This window comes from Chinchilla lanigera, unplaced genomic scaffold, assembly GCF_000276665.1.
Source record: "Chinchilla lanigera isolate Chin_1 unplaced genomic scaffold, ChiLan1.0 scaffold00002, whole genome shotgun sequence".
In the NCBI taxonomy this organism is placed as follows: Eukaryota; Metazoa; Chordata; class Mammalia; order Rodentia; family Chinchillidae; genus Chinchilla; species Chinchilla lanigera.
Genome location: NW_004955403.1, coordinates 718,943 through 731,723, shown reverse-complemented (window position 1 = coordinate 731,723; position 12,781 = coordinate 718,943). Strand labels below are relative to the sequence as shown.

The window sequence follows — 12,781 nt, the reverse complement described above, 5'->3', positions numbered from 1 at the left end:
AGACACACATGTAACAGACATACAGATACACACACATGGACACACATATGCACACAGGCACATTGGTACACACGTACACAATTGTGCACATATGCACACACAGATACACATGCACACATATGCACACACAGACACAGATACACACTAACATAGACACACGCACATGCATACATGCACACACGTGCACACACACTCCGAGAGTGCACCCTCAACCCTAAAGTCCCGGAGCCAGGCTGCCCCTGGCACTCGTTGGGGAGCAATGTCCTGTTGCAGCTTCTGGTTGACTTTGCCACGTGTTCAAACTCTGCGCCTCTGGCAGCTCGGACCCGCTCGGCTGGCACCATACCCCTCCAAGCCCTCAGCGTCACGCCTCTCCAGGGAGCGTGGTGTGGACCCGCGGGCCTCAAACTCCCAGAGGAGTGGGGCTACGACGAACCCCTCTGGCGTGGTCCTCTTCTCTCTTCCTTTGCGTGTGTTTTCCACGCGCGGGGGAGGCGCTCAGCATGAGACTGACGCTCACGCCTCCGCCCCTTGCATCCTCCCGACGAGCCAGCTCCAACCCAGGGACGCTCGGCACTGGGTTTTTGTCGCACTGCGTTAAGCTCCAGTCTGACCTCTATGCCTCCTCTCCTCTTGTCTCAGGGGGGCTGCCCCTCTCTTTGGAGGCCCTTGGGGTGCACAGCTAGTCACCCGCTCTGTGCTCTTGTGTGGACGCCCACGGCTCTCTGGTCCCTTCAGGACTGCCCCAGCTCTGCCCCGGGCTGCGCTGTGCTGCCTCCTCAGCCTTTGACCCCAGGACCTGTTCTCGCTCAGGCGCGTACTCTGGCCTCCGAGTGTCTGCGAACTGTCTGAGGCCTGCCTTGCGGTCGGTGTCTCGCTCCATTCTGCTGTCCCCTGCCGGCGCGCAGGGGACTGTTTCAGCTCTTTTGTGTTGACTGAAGCAGGCCTCATGGCCTAAGAGCCGGTGTGTTCTGGAGGGAGTTCCCGTGCCGCTGAGAAAAACGTGTACTCTGCTGTTGGACGAAGCACCCTGTCACTGACCAAGGCCACTTGTTCAGTGCTGACATTTAACTCTGATACTCCTTTGTTGATTTTTTTGTTTAGTTGGCCTATCTGTGACCGTGGGATTTGAAGTCCCCCACTATGGTTGTGCTGGTGTCTGCCTGTCCTTTCAAATCTAGCAGTGTTTGCTCCGTGAAATTGGTATCTGGATACTCGCTGCAGAGTTTCCTGTAGAACTGTCCCACTTGCTCTTACGGGGTGGCCGTCTTTGTCACTTCTGGTCAGCTTTGGCTGAATGTAAGGCCGCTACTCCTGCTTGCGTTCAGGCTCCAGAAGCTCCTCTGAGACCCAAGCAGAGCGGAAGCCCGTTCGCCCCACTGGAGAGCAAGCTAGGACTCGTGGGCAGAGGAGGACTAAGCCATCGGCAGGGCCGCGGCGGGCGGAGGGGCAAAGTGCAGGGGAGAAATGGCCAAGCAGACGCCGCAGAATGGCTTGTGAGGACTGGGGCAGCGCAGCTGGACTGCCCCGTCCCACCCGCATCACAGAGGAGCCAGGCTTGGCCTTCGGAGCCCGGGCCTGCGAAATCGCCCAGGCAAAGACCCCCTGTCTGGTCTCCTCCACCAGGAAAGCTCCGGCTTTTCCTCGGGGAGAGGAATTGAATGACAGGGAACAGGTCTGCAGTTCCCAGGCTCCTCTGAGACAGGCCAGGGTTTGGGGTTGTTGGTTCTGTTTGTGGTACTGGGAATGGAACTCGGGTCCTCGAGCATGCCAGGCTGGCCTCAAACTTGCCATCCTCCCGCCTCAGCCTCCCAGGTAGCTGGGATTACAGGCATGAGTCACCAGGACTAGCAAGGCCAGGATTCTTGCAGAAGGTAAAGATTGGTTCTTGCAGAAGGAGAACCTGTGGTGATAAGGATGCAGAGGCCTCCTGGGCAGATCCAGGAGGTAAACAGGGGCTGCTAGACCCAGCACCCGAGCCCTCTGCACATGCAGGCATGGGCAGGGCCCAGATAGGATCAGGAGCGGGGGGAGAGAGGGACAGGAAGGAGAGGCCCTGTCCCCTGTCCAGGAAGGGATGGGATGTGGGGCAGCGGGGTGCTATGCTGAGTACATTGCCAGTATCCATAACCACAGCTCTGGGGAGGGAAAATAGTCTCCAAAATTAATCACCAAGAGGAACCTCAAAGCCAACCTGCGCTTAGATAGGAGCAGACCAGCCCGAGATGGCCCAGCCCACAGGGCTGAGGGGACATGCGCTGTGTGCGTGTATTCCACTCTGCACACCCGAGGACAGGACTCACTTTTAAAGGTGGACTCTGGCATCTCTGATGTTTGGGAGACCACATTATATCTTTTGTTCGTTCTTTGTATTTTGAGACGGTCTCGCTGTGTAGTTCAGGCTGGACTTGAACTCACAGAAATCCTCCTGCCTCAGCTTCCCAAGTGCTGGGATTACAGGTGTGTGCCACCATGCTTGGCTCCCACTTTACTTCTGAGGATTGATCTGAACCCCTCATTCCCTCCCTGAAGAGAAGCCTTGAGGTTCAGGGCTAGCGTCTCCCCGACCCTCACACACATGGGCGCGACTGAGGCCAGAGGCTGTTACCCGGCCCTTGGCAGAGCGTAGCACTTTCCTGCTGCCTCCCCGCCCCTTCCCTCCGGGAGCCCCAGCTTCCTCGCACCTGAGTGGCTGGGGTGCTGCCCGGGCCATGTGTGCCCTGCTGGCCGGCATCCCTTGCAGACCTATAGATGGCGACTGGGCAGCGACGACCCGTCCCACCACATCGTTGCCCTCGGCCAGCAAGCCCTCGGTCACACGGTCACCATGGCCAGTGGGGGCTGGGCGGCCCCAGAGGCCCCGCCTGCCCTCTTCTGTCGCCCTTCTCTCCACCTCGGGTGGCTGTGGGGCCCCCAGGAGCCCCCAGGTAGCCCCGTACCCAGGGATCAGGGTGGACGCGGTGGCTCCTTGCGCACCGTGAGCCCCACGTGGCCCACGAGCAGCGCCCAGCTGCGGGGCAGCCCCGGGCCTGCACAGCCCAACCCAGCGCAGCTCTGCTCCCCAGGCCTGACCATCGGTGCGGGCTGCAGCCTGGCCCAGCTGCAGGACGTCCTGGCCAAGAGCATCTCCGAGCTCCCGGAAGAAAAGACGCAGACGCTGCGAGCCCTCGCGACGGCCCTGCGCAAGCTGGCTGGCCAGCAGGTCCGCAACCTGGCGGTACGTCTCCGTGCCCAGCGTGGCGTGGTCCGACCTCCCAGGCTGCTGGGGCTGCAGACTCAGTGTGCCAGGGCCTCAGCAGGCGGTGGCAGAAGCACTTAAAGTAGCAGGTGTCGGTGAATAAAAGTAGCAAGGTGGCCCAGCAGCCGGCTGAGAAAAAGAAGCCACGATTCTTCGCGTTTGTGATAAGCCGCTCCAAGGACCTGGGTTAGACTCAGCCGCATACAGAAGCAGAGCGCCTCGGCGAGGAGGGGCTTCTCTACCTGCCCAGCCACAGCCCAGCCGGAGCACAGCTGGCAGGAGAAAGGGACAGCGCAGCGAGCAGAGGTCCAGGTGGTGAAGGCACACGCCTCCTCTCTGCGCCCTGCATGGGGCCTTAGGAGGCCCCAGGAGAACCGCTGCCTGTGCCAGCGCTCAAGGCCCGGCCTGCGGGAGCCGGGCGGGAGTTGGTGGGGACGGCGGCAGGGCCGCTCAGGGCAGGGGGCAGTGGGGCCCTGGCCTCAGGCTCCGCAGCAGGCGGGGGAGGTCACTGCAGGGGAAGGTTGCTGCGGAGGCAGGACGCAGGAGCAGGGCTGGGCGCCTCCTCCCTGACTCAGAGGCTTGGCCGAGGGCTCCTCCCTGCATGGGCTGCAGTCCACCTCGCCATGGGCCGGGAGGCGTCCCTGGGGACCCAGTCGTGGTCACGGGTGGCTGGTGCAGCCCGTGGGGCCTGCCCCTGTGGTCCACCCAACCTCCCTCATCTCTGAGTCCAGGGGCAGTGAGGCTGGCACCGGGTGCCCAGACTCGTGGCCACGGGGCGCGGGTCCAAGGTGAGCTGCTCTCTCCTCAGTCTCTAGGGGGCCACGTCATGAGCCGGCAGAGCTCCTCGGACCTGAACCCCATCCTGGCTGTGGGCAGAGCGGCCCTCCATCTGCTCTCAGAAGGTGAGCCCAGACCACACGGCCGAAGGGCTGTGTCTTTCTGAGGGTTTCCTTGGGGCTTCGCCTCGGGCCAGAGCCGGCCCAGCCCCGCTCTACCTGAGGAGCCCAGGTCTCCTTCACACAAGCACAGACCCAGGCCCCACCCGAGGCCTCCGCGGGCTCCATGTCCGCAGCCTGAGCCCTGTGGCCCTGCACCCCAGCCTGGGGCCCCGCAGCCCCTCCCCCCTCCCCCAGTGCTGGGAAGGAGCCCGGCAGTGAGGACACGGCGGCCGGGGCTGGGGCGGCCTCGCCTTCGCTCCCTCCTCTTCTCCCGAACCCAGTCCTGAGCCTGCTCCTCCTGCCGTTTCCTGAAGTAACCCCGACCCTGACCCCCAGCCGCCCTCTCCTCCCTTCCCTTCCATTCCCTGCGTGCTGTGTGCCTGGGAGTCCCCGACATCCGCCAGCCCCAGCCCACGGTGCAGACAGACAGGATTCAGAGGACCCACGCTGCCCGGGCCCACAGGGGCCCTGCATCCAGGTGCCGGCTTCCGGTGCGGCCCTCTTGCCTCAGGGTCCCATGGCAGAAGGCAGGAAGGCAGGAGGGGATCCCGCCCAGGGCGGGCCCTGTGGCCTGGTCTCCTCCTTAGGTCTTGTCTTTTTTTGTTTGTTTGCATCTTTTTCGAGCTCATGTGTGCAGCACGTCTTCACGAGGAGCCGAGACCCACGCCCGCGGTCTGCGGGGACCGGGGTGCCGGGGAGCGGAGCTGGGGCTCCACACGCAGCCCCGCACCCCTGTGCCGAGCAGGGGACCCTGCTCCCTGGGGAGGAATAAAGGCATGACGGCAGACGCCCTCTCCACAGGAGGTGCCAGGCTGATGCCGCTGGACGAGCTCTTCCTGGCGGGAACGGCGAGCGCCGGCCTGCGGCCCGGGGAGATCCTGGAGTCCGTGCACGTCCCATACTCGCGGAAGGTCGGAGCCCACAGCCCCTCGTTTCCCCTTTCCTACCGGAGTCTGGTCACCCTTAGGACAGCAACACAGGTGGCAGGGAGAGAGCCCTGCCCGGAGCCCCGTCCTGCTGAGTCCAGCACCAGGGCCCTCGGACAGACGGATGGACGGACGGGGCTCGAGGCTGGGAGGGCTGCAGGGTCATGGGGGGTCCCTGCTTCCATGCCCCCTTCTCGCTACCTGGGGAGCAGGGCACCCGGGTTCTGCCCCTACACTCCTGCCAGCACCCGGGGCTGCAGCGGCCATGGAGGAAGCCCTGGGCCCTCTCCCCGACCCCCAGGCTCTCGGCGAAGGGCGCTCAGGCCGCCTTGCACCGAGCTCCTGGAGGTGTGGCCGAGGGGACAGTCCCTCCCGCCGGCCCGCAGGGCAGCCAGCCTCTCCACTTGCCTGCTGTGTCCGCGTCTCCCCGCCCTCACCACAGTGGCCCTGTCTCCACAGAGAGAATTCGTGTCCGGCTTCCGGCAGGCCCAGGCCCCGCAGAATGCCATGCCGCACGTGAGCGCGGGCATGCGCGTGCTGCTCGCAGAGGGCACCAATGCCATCGAGGACCTGAGCATCGCCTACGGCGGGCTGGGCGCCACCGCAGTCATGGCACCGCGGTCCTGCCAGCAGCTCCTGGGCAAGTGAGTGCTGAGCCGGCCGAGGCCCGTGGGGTTGAGGGGACCCCTGCGCCTCCCCCCGCCACTCTCTCCAGGATTTCACCGCATGACTCGTGACCCGGGCGCCGCCAGCTGGGGTCCCCTGCGAGCCCTCGATGGGGATGTGGGGACCGAGCCCTGTCCCGGGCGGTGACGCTGGCTGTGTCTAGCGCTTCAACGCCAGCATGGTGGAGCAGGCCCCCTCCTGCCCTTGGGGCCCTGGGTGTGACCCCTGCGGCTAGTGGATGCCTGAGCTCCAATGGCCTCTAAGCAGCTCCTCCACCCACCCACCAGGCCCTGGACCGAGGAGACGCTGGACGAGGCCTGCAGGCTGGTCCTGGGCGAGGTCGCCATCCCCGGCCCGGCCCCTGGCGGCAGGGTGGAGTTCCGGAGGACCCTGCTGGTCAGCTTCCTGTTCAGGTTCTACCTGCAGGTTCTGCGGGAACTGAGGAGGGGCCGGGCCCCAGGGGCCCCGAGCACCCTGAGCGTGAGTGTGCAGCACTGGGTGAGCATCGGGGTGGGCAGTGGTTACAGCGCTGAGACAGCTGCTCACACCGCTCACTTGGCTTCGGGCAGTGGCTGGCAACCTTTGGGGTCCCCTACGGTACAGAAGCTTCACCCGCTCCTGCCTTCAGTACCCCATCCCCAGCACATGCCCAGCTGTCACCTTCTCAACCCCCAAGGCAACCTGGATCAAGGCCCCTCCCAAGGACCACACTTTACCTAGATGTCTCGGTTGTACAACCCCACCTGTGTGGTGCTGTGGCACACACTATAACCCCAGGCACACAGAAGGCTGAGGCAGGAGGGTTGCAAGTCCAGCATAAGCAATTTAACAACACTCTATCTAAAAATAAAAAATAAAAAGGGCTGGGGGTGCAGCCCAGTGGTAGAGCACCGCTAGGTCTAATCCCTAGCTCGAGGCAAGAGGGCACACAAAATAAAAACAAACCCTGCCTTGTTCGGGAACGGCCCATTCTGAGGTCCTGGGTCAGGTCAGCCCACACACCTGGAGGCCCAAAACCCGAACCTCCGGCTGCAAAGGCTGCCCCCAGCTGTGAGCTCCAGACCCCTCGGCCTTGTGCAAACTCCCTGTGGGTGGCCTGGCAGTCACCTGTCACCTGTCCTGGGCCAGCTGCAGATGTCCACCTTGCTCCCTCCCCACACTGAGTGCCCCTCACTCCTGGCTCGGTGCAGGGTTTTCTTTCACCGTGAGCTGTGTTGAAGCAAAGTTTACCCCAGTCCAACACACATGTGCAGACTCAGCGTTCCGGCAGCTGTGTGCCCTGGGCAGCAAGCACCTCGCCCTGCACAGGACATCAGCCAGGCCACCGCGGCACCGGCCACATCACTGCCCGCCCACTCAGCAGCCGCTTACTCTAGAGTTTTATACTCAGTATGATACGTAAAACGAAGTCTTACTTCCCAGGGCAACCAAAGCCGATCTGCACAGTAGTACACTAATGTGCAAGCTGCCGTCTGGCTTTTCTGACCGTGAACTTCTGGAACAAGTAGAACAAAGCAAAACCTCCTCCTCTCCCTCTCCTCCTCCCCTCGCCTGCCCGTGGCTCACCTTCCCTGCACACACAACCCAGCCCGCCACCCAGGGCCCTAAACCATCTGCCCTCCACTGGCTGAGGCGGGGACCGGCTGTGTGCCAGCGATGGCAGGGAGACCTCCAGCCCAGCAGCTCTCGGGAGGCCTTGTGCCTGGGCAAGGACAGGGCATCTGTGGACGGGGCTCCTGCTTGCTCTGAGGGGCTTAGGCAGCGCTCTCCCCAGACACACACGCAACACACACATATGCACACGCACACACACCTACACAGAAGACGCCAGCACGTGCGTGCATGCTCAGAGCCCCGCTCCCGGGCTGGCCTCTCCCTCCTGGGGGCCCAGCAGTAGATGCAGACATCCTTCCAGGTCCTCTCGTGCTAGGAAGGGGCAGGGGAAGGGTGCCATGACCTGGGTCCCAGCCGCAGTGAGGATGGCGGTTCCTGGGCCCCCAGACCCACAGCCGGGCCCCTTCCCTGCACCAGGGGACTGTCTGGCTTCTGCTCACGGCTGAACTGTCCCCCAGGACATCTGGCGGTATCCCCGGCTCCCAGACCAGTCGCTCGGTGCGCTGGAGGACCTCCCTGTCACGGTGCCCCAGGGCATGCAGACGTATCAGGTCAGCGGGTTTCCCTCACCGTCCTGGAGTGAGCAGGGGACCTCTAAGTCTTGGAACAAAGGGGCCCCCCATGGAGGAGGAGGAGCCCTCCGCTGCCTCCCCCTCCCCACCTGGCCAGAAGGCTGGCCCTGCCCCCTTTGGGGTGTCGCCACACAACTGAAGTGACAGCTCCCCTACTGGTTGTGCCACTATGCTGTCCCACGCACCCTCTGGAGGGGACCATCCAGTCAGGAGGGCTGGGGCAGCCAGGCCCCCGGGAAAGTCTAAAGTGCCTGTCTTCCCCGCAGAGAGTGGACCCTCAGCAGCCATCCCAAGACCCCGTAGGCCGCCCAGTCATGCACCTGTCCGGCCTGAAGCATGCCACAGGGGAGGCAGTGTTCTGTGACGACCTCCCCAGGGTGGACAGAGAGCTGTCCATGGCCTTGGTGACCAGCACCAGGCCTCACGCGAGGATTGTGTAAGTGCACAGAGAGCTTCGGGTGCCGGGTAAGGGTCCCTGGGCCGGGCCCCTTGCCCTGCGAGGTCCTGAGGGGAGGGGAGGAAGGCCGCAGCGCTGGATGGCGGGGAGCCCTGGGAATGACGGAGAGAGCCAAGCACCGCCACGGCCCAGGCCCCCTCTGAGCCGCGCAGGGCCCCAGCATGCTCGGGGCAACTGGGGCAGGGCAAGCTGCCCACCAAAAGTGGAAATGCCCGCATCACTGTGTGCTCCCCCGACTCACACACACGTGTCACAGTGCCCAGGGACACTCCCTGTGGCCATGCTGTCCCTGGCCGGACGCAGCACTCCCTGGGCCCTGGCCACCCGCCATGCACCCGCTCAGCCACTGCTCCTCCCTCCTGGGCCCTGAGCCGGCGGCCGCTGCGCCCTCAGCCCTCCCTGTGCGCGCGCAGGTCGGTGGACCCGGCCGAGGCCCTCAGGCTCCCCGGGGTGGCTGATGTGATAACGGCCAAGGACATCCCAGGCACCAACGGCACAGAGGATGACAGGCTGCTGGCTGTGGACGAGGTACGCACGCGGTGCGCCTTCCGGGTGACTCCGCGGGAACAGCCAGCAGCTGCCCCGGCCCACTGGCCGCGGCCTCTCCAGCCCCCTCCGTCCACTCCCCTGGAGTCGGGAAGCCCCAGGGTGAGAGGAAACATCACAGGGTCACCCACACCGCGTGGCCCTCGAGTCCACGTCCCGCCCTGACTCCACGTTATCCCTGCTCCCACGACGTGAGTCCCCGCGAGGGTGAGCTGGGCCACCTGTCCCCACCCGAGCGCCCTGTGCACTGCGTAGGTGCTGTGCGTGGGCCAGGTCATCTGTGCTGTGGTGGCAGAGACGGACGAGCAGGCGAAGAGAGCGACTGAGAGGGTCCGGGTCACCTACGAGGACCTGGAGCCCGTCGTCTTCAGCATCCAGGTGAGCGTGGGGGCGGGGCTGGCAGCCTCCTCCCTGCAGCTGGGGCCGGGAGCCCCCAGGTAAGCCTCTCCAAGCAGGACCTGCTCAGGGATGTGGCTTTTTCCTTGACATTGGTTTGTGTTCTCCAGAAGACATTACTTCTGTGACTTGCAATTACCTTTGGCTTCAAGTAACAGGGAAAAAAACATAGACTAGAAGTTTCTCTCTCACCTTCCCCAAGTCTAGAGCCGTCAGCCAGGGCTCAAGGGGCGCCTCCATCTGTGTGGTGCTGTTCACAAGCCACAAGACCTGGTGATTTATAGAACAAAAACTGACTTCTCCTGGGTCAGGAGTCCAGGAAGCCCCAGGTGGAAGGGCTGCAGGCAGGGCGCATCATCCCAGCAGAAGCGGAAGCCGAGGGTGTGTGTACATTTATAGCAAACGCCTCTTCTGACGACAGACCCCCTCTCAGCATCTGGCCGCAAGACCCCTCTCTGCACGGTTCCCCGGGGCCTAGGATCCAAACGCAAACTTTGGGGCCCCTCCACCATGTGGACACGCCCTGCATGAGAGGGTGCACATGAGTCTTGCGGTGGGATCCTACGGCTTTGATGTAGGTGTCCACAAAGCCCTGGGTGACCATGGGTGCTGGATTAAGGGGTCACAGCTGCCCTGCGGTGAGGAGGCAGGGCCTGCGCAGAAGAGGCAGTCCCGGGCTGTGGCCTGGGCAGTTTTCTCTCTCTGCTCCCCTCACGGCTCTCCCTGCAGCTCTTCTCTGCCAGGCACCCCTCCTGGGCCTTCTGCCCACCCTGCAGCCCGCAAACTATGGACTGGAACCTCTGCCAGCCTCGAGCCAAAATAAACCCTCCTGCCTTAACCAGCGGGTGCCGTGTCCCAAGGCGGGAGGATGGCTAAGACACACAGCCTGGTTCTGAGTGTCGGGCCTCAGCCTCCCTCCGGCCGTTTCTGCATCGTGCACGGTTTCCAGGTCGCTTCTGGGTCCACAGTGACTCCCGAAACTCTGGCTGTTAAGTGGATGTCTCGGGCACTTTCCCATCTCTGGCCACAGCTGAAAAGAGGTTCATTTCACTCCCGGTTTTAGGAGACTCGGTCATGGTTGGCTCAGGCAGAAAACAGCGTGGTGGAGGGGCCACCACTCCCAGCACCAGGGTGCAGAGGGAGACTGGGCCCTTCCCGAGCTCCCCCCCCCCCCCCCCCCGTGACCTCACTACCTCCTCACCGGCGCTCTCTGCGGGTCTGGAAGACTGTCCCACCCAGGCGCTCTCCGGCCCACGCAGCCCCTCGAGGGGGAGACCGTGACATGGGGGCGCCGAGCTTCTGCAGGAACAAACCTCCAGGGAACGGAAGCGGGAGTCACTGGCTTTCGTGTTCTCCTTTACTCAGGATGCCATGAGGCAGAATTCCTTCCTGTGCCCCGAGAAAAAGCTCGAGCAAGGCAATGTGGAGGAGGCATTCGAGAAAGCAGACCGCGTCATTGAAGGTGAGTGGCTCAGGGCCTTTCCTGGGCTCTGAACCCGGCCCTGAGCCTGTGCTCCCCTCAGAAAGTCACCCTCTGGAGTCGGGGTCTCACACACCCACTGCTGTTCTTCTCACGTGTGTGTGCACGTGTGTGTGTGTGCGTGCACACGTGCTGTATTAGGAGGTGAAGGGGGCACAGAATAAACACTCTGGTGAGTCTAGGTCAGCGGAAGGAACGGAAACTTCCAAGGCTATGGCCCCTGACACGGTCATCCTCAGGCGCCACCAGACTGGAGCCTGGCTCCGTGGTGGGGACAGTGCAGGCCAGCCCCCCCCCAGCCCCCCAGCTCCTGGGAGGCTGGCTTCCGGCCCACACCCCTCGTCCTCTGTGCTGGCTTGCAGGGGAGGTGCACGTCGGGGGGCAGGAGCATTTCTACATGGAGACCCAGAGGGTGCTTGTCATCCCCAAGGCTGGGGATGGAGAGCTGGACATCTACGCGTCCACTCAGGACCCCGCCCACGTGCAGGTGAGGGCCGAGGGGCAGTGGGGCCCTCCTAGCTTCAGGAATCTGGAGCCCAAGCGGTGGGTGTGCATGAGGCAGCAAGACCCAGAGCCTCTTAAGCGGTTCTGGTTTGATCAGGTACTAAAACAGCACCACGGTCCCCTCGGACTTGAAGCCCGCTTACGCGTGTCAGGCGCGGCTTAGACTCCGTGGCGCCAGCAGTGCCGGTCGTGCGCTCACCGCCCCTGCAGCCTTGGCGCCAGCTCAGCGCTCTGCGGCGCGTTCTCCCGCGCAGTCAGCCTCGGAGCTTCGCGCACATCCTCCACGGCCGGGGGTCAGAGTCTGTTTTCCCCGAGATTCAGGCCCAGGGTTAGGTGGGAATCGGCCCCTGCAGCTGCCCCCAGGAGACCCGTTTTCTGCCGGAAGAGCTATTCCGGAAGACAGAACGCCTACACTTCTCTCACTCACGAATCTTCCATGATCTCACTTTTCCAGAAAACAGTGTCCTTGACCCTGAACGTCCCCCACAACCAGGTCACCTGCCACGTGAAGCGCGTGGGCGGGGGCTTCGGGGGCAAGGTGGGAAAGCCGGCCGCGCTCGGGGCCATCGCAGCGGTGGGCGCGATCAAGTGAGTGCCGGGCCACAAGGCGCCCCACACAGACCTGGGGGCGGCAGTGTGGGGCCCCTGGTCAGCGCCCGCCGGCCAGTGATTCCCGTCTCTGCTCCACCACAGGATGTGGGTGAGGGCATCGCCCACCTCCCTGCCCTTCCCAGCCCTTGCAGAAGTCACACCCGGTGACTGTGAACACACTTCTGTGCGTGCATTAGGTAGAAAACACTGCCTTGTCCCTGGCACACCCCAGGGCTGGAGAAGGCACACATGCGGGGCCACGGCACCCCCTGCTCCCACCTGTCCCTCCCACCCTCAGTCCCAGGATGAGAAGGTGCATCTCCGCTCTGGCGGCGCACACCTGCCCAGCAGGCAACAGCCCCCTGTCACGCAGCCACGCCCCCTGAGCTGTCCCTCCAGGCCCCAGGCCCTGCCACCTTTGGGAGCTCAGCGTGGCCCACAGCGCGCTCTGGATGCTGCCAGGGTGGGGACAGCAGGCTCTGAGCCCGTCTGCTCACCCACAGGACCCAGTGACCACACAGGTCAGCTCTGAGATTCCCACCGGGGCTCTCACACAGGGCAGGGCCTGGAGCCCTGGGCCACCCCTGCTGCCGGCCTCTGTGTGTTTAACTTCGCACCAAGTATAGGGCCGGGGAGCATATGCGTGTCAGCACCGAGGGATCCCAGCACATTGTCCCCAGACCGCTGAGGTCAGGGCCCCGGAGCTTCCTGCCTCCATGGTAGAGCACTTGCCTAGTGTGTTCTCCGGCACCAATGAATAAGTCGATCTCTAAAAGAAAGAGGGCTGGGGGTGCAGCTCAGTGGTAGAGCACATGCCTAGCAGGCATGAGCCCTGGTTTGGTCTGCAGGAGGA

At 63.7% G+C, this 12,781-nt stretch overlaps 1 protein-coding gene across 3 annotated transcripts in view; it reads left to right on the top strand.

The window, feature by feature from the left end:
- The window catches only part of LOC102004541 (aldehyde oxidase 4), a 105,002-nt gene that overhangs the window by 68,200 nt on the left and 24,021 nt on the right, over window positions 1-12,781 (top strand). For 2 of the 3 annotated variants that reach the window (XM_013511857.1, XM_013511853.1), the window contains exons 11-22: window positions 3,066-3,217; window positions 4,047-4,140; window positions 4,978-5,087; window positions 5,562-5,746; window positions 6,056-6,266; window positions 7,841-7,933; window positions 8,221-8,390; window positions 8,825-8,939; window positions 9,213-9,335; window positions 10,719-10,815; window positions 11,196-11,320; window positions 11,792-11,925. In XM_013511857.1, coding sequence (XP_013367311.1) covers window positions 3,066-3,217; window positions 4,047-4,140; window positions 4,978-5,087; window positions 5,562-5,746; window positions 6,056-6,266; window positions 7,841-7,933; window positions 8,221-8,390; window positions 8,825-8,939; window positions 9,213-9,335; window positions 10,719-10,815; window positions 11,196-11,320; window positions 11,792-11,925 — 1,609 coding nt within the window. The remainder of the gene's footprint in view (window positions 1-3,065; window positions 3,218-4,046; window positions 4,141-4,977; window positions 5,088-5,561; window positions 5,747-6,055; window positions 6,267-7,840; window positions 7,934-8,220; window positions 8,391-8,824; window positions 8,940-9,212; window positions 9,336-10,718; window positions 10,816-11,195; window positions 11,321-11,791; window positions 11,926-12,781) is intronic. The other variant, XM_005373242.2, reaches the window with a different exon arrangement.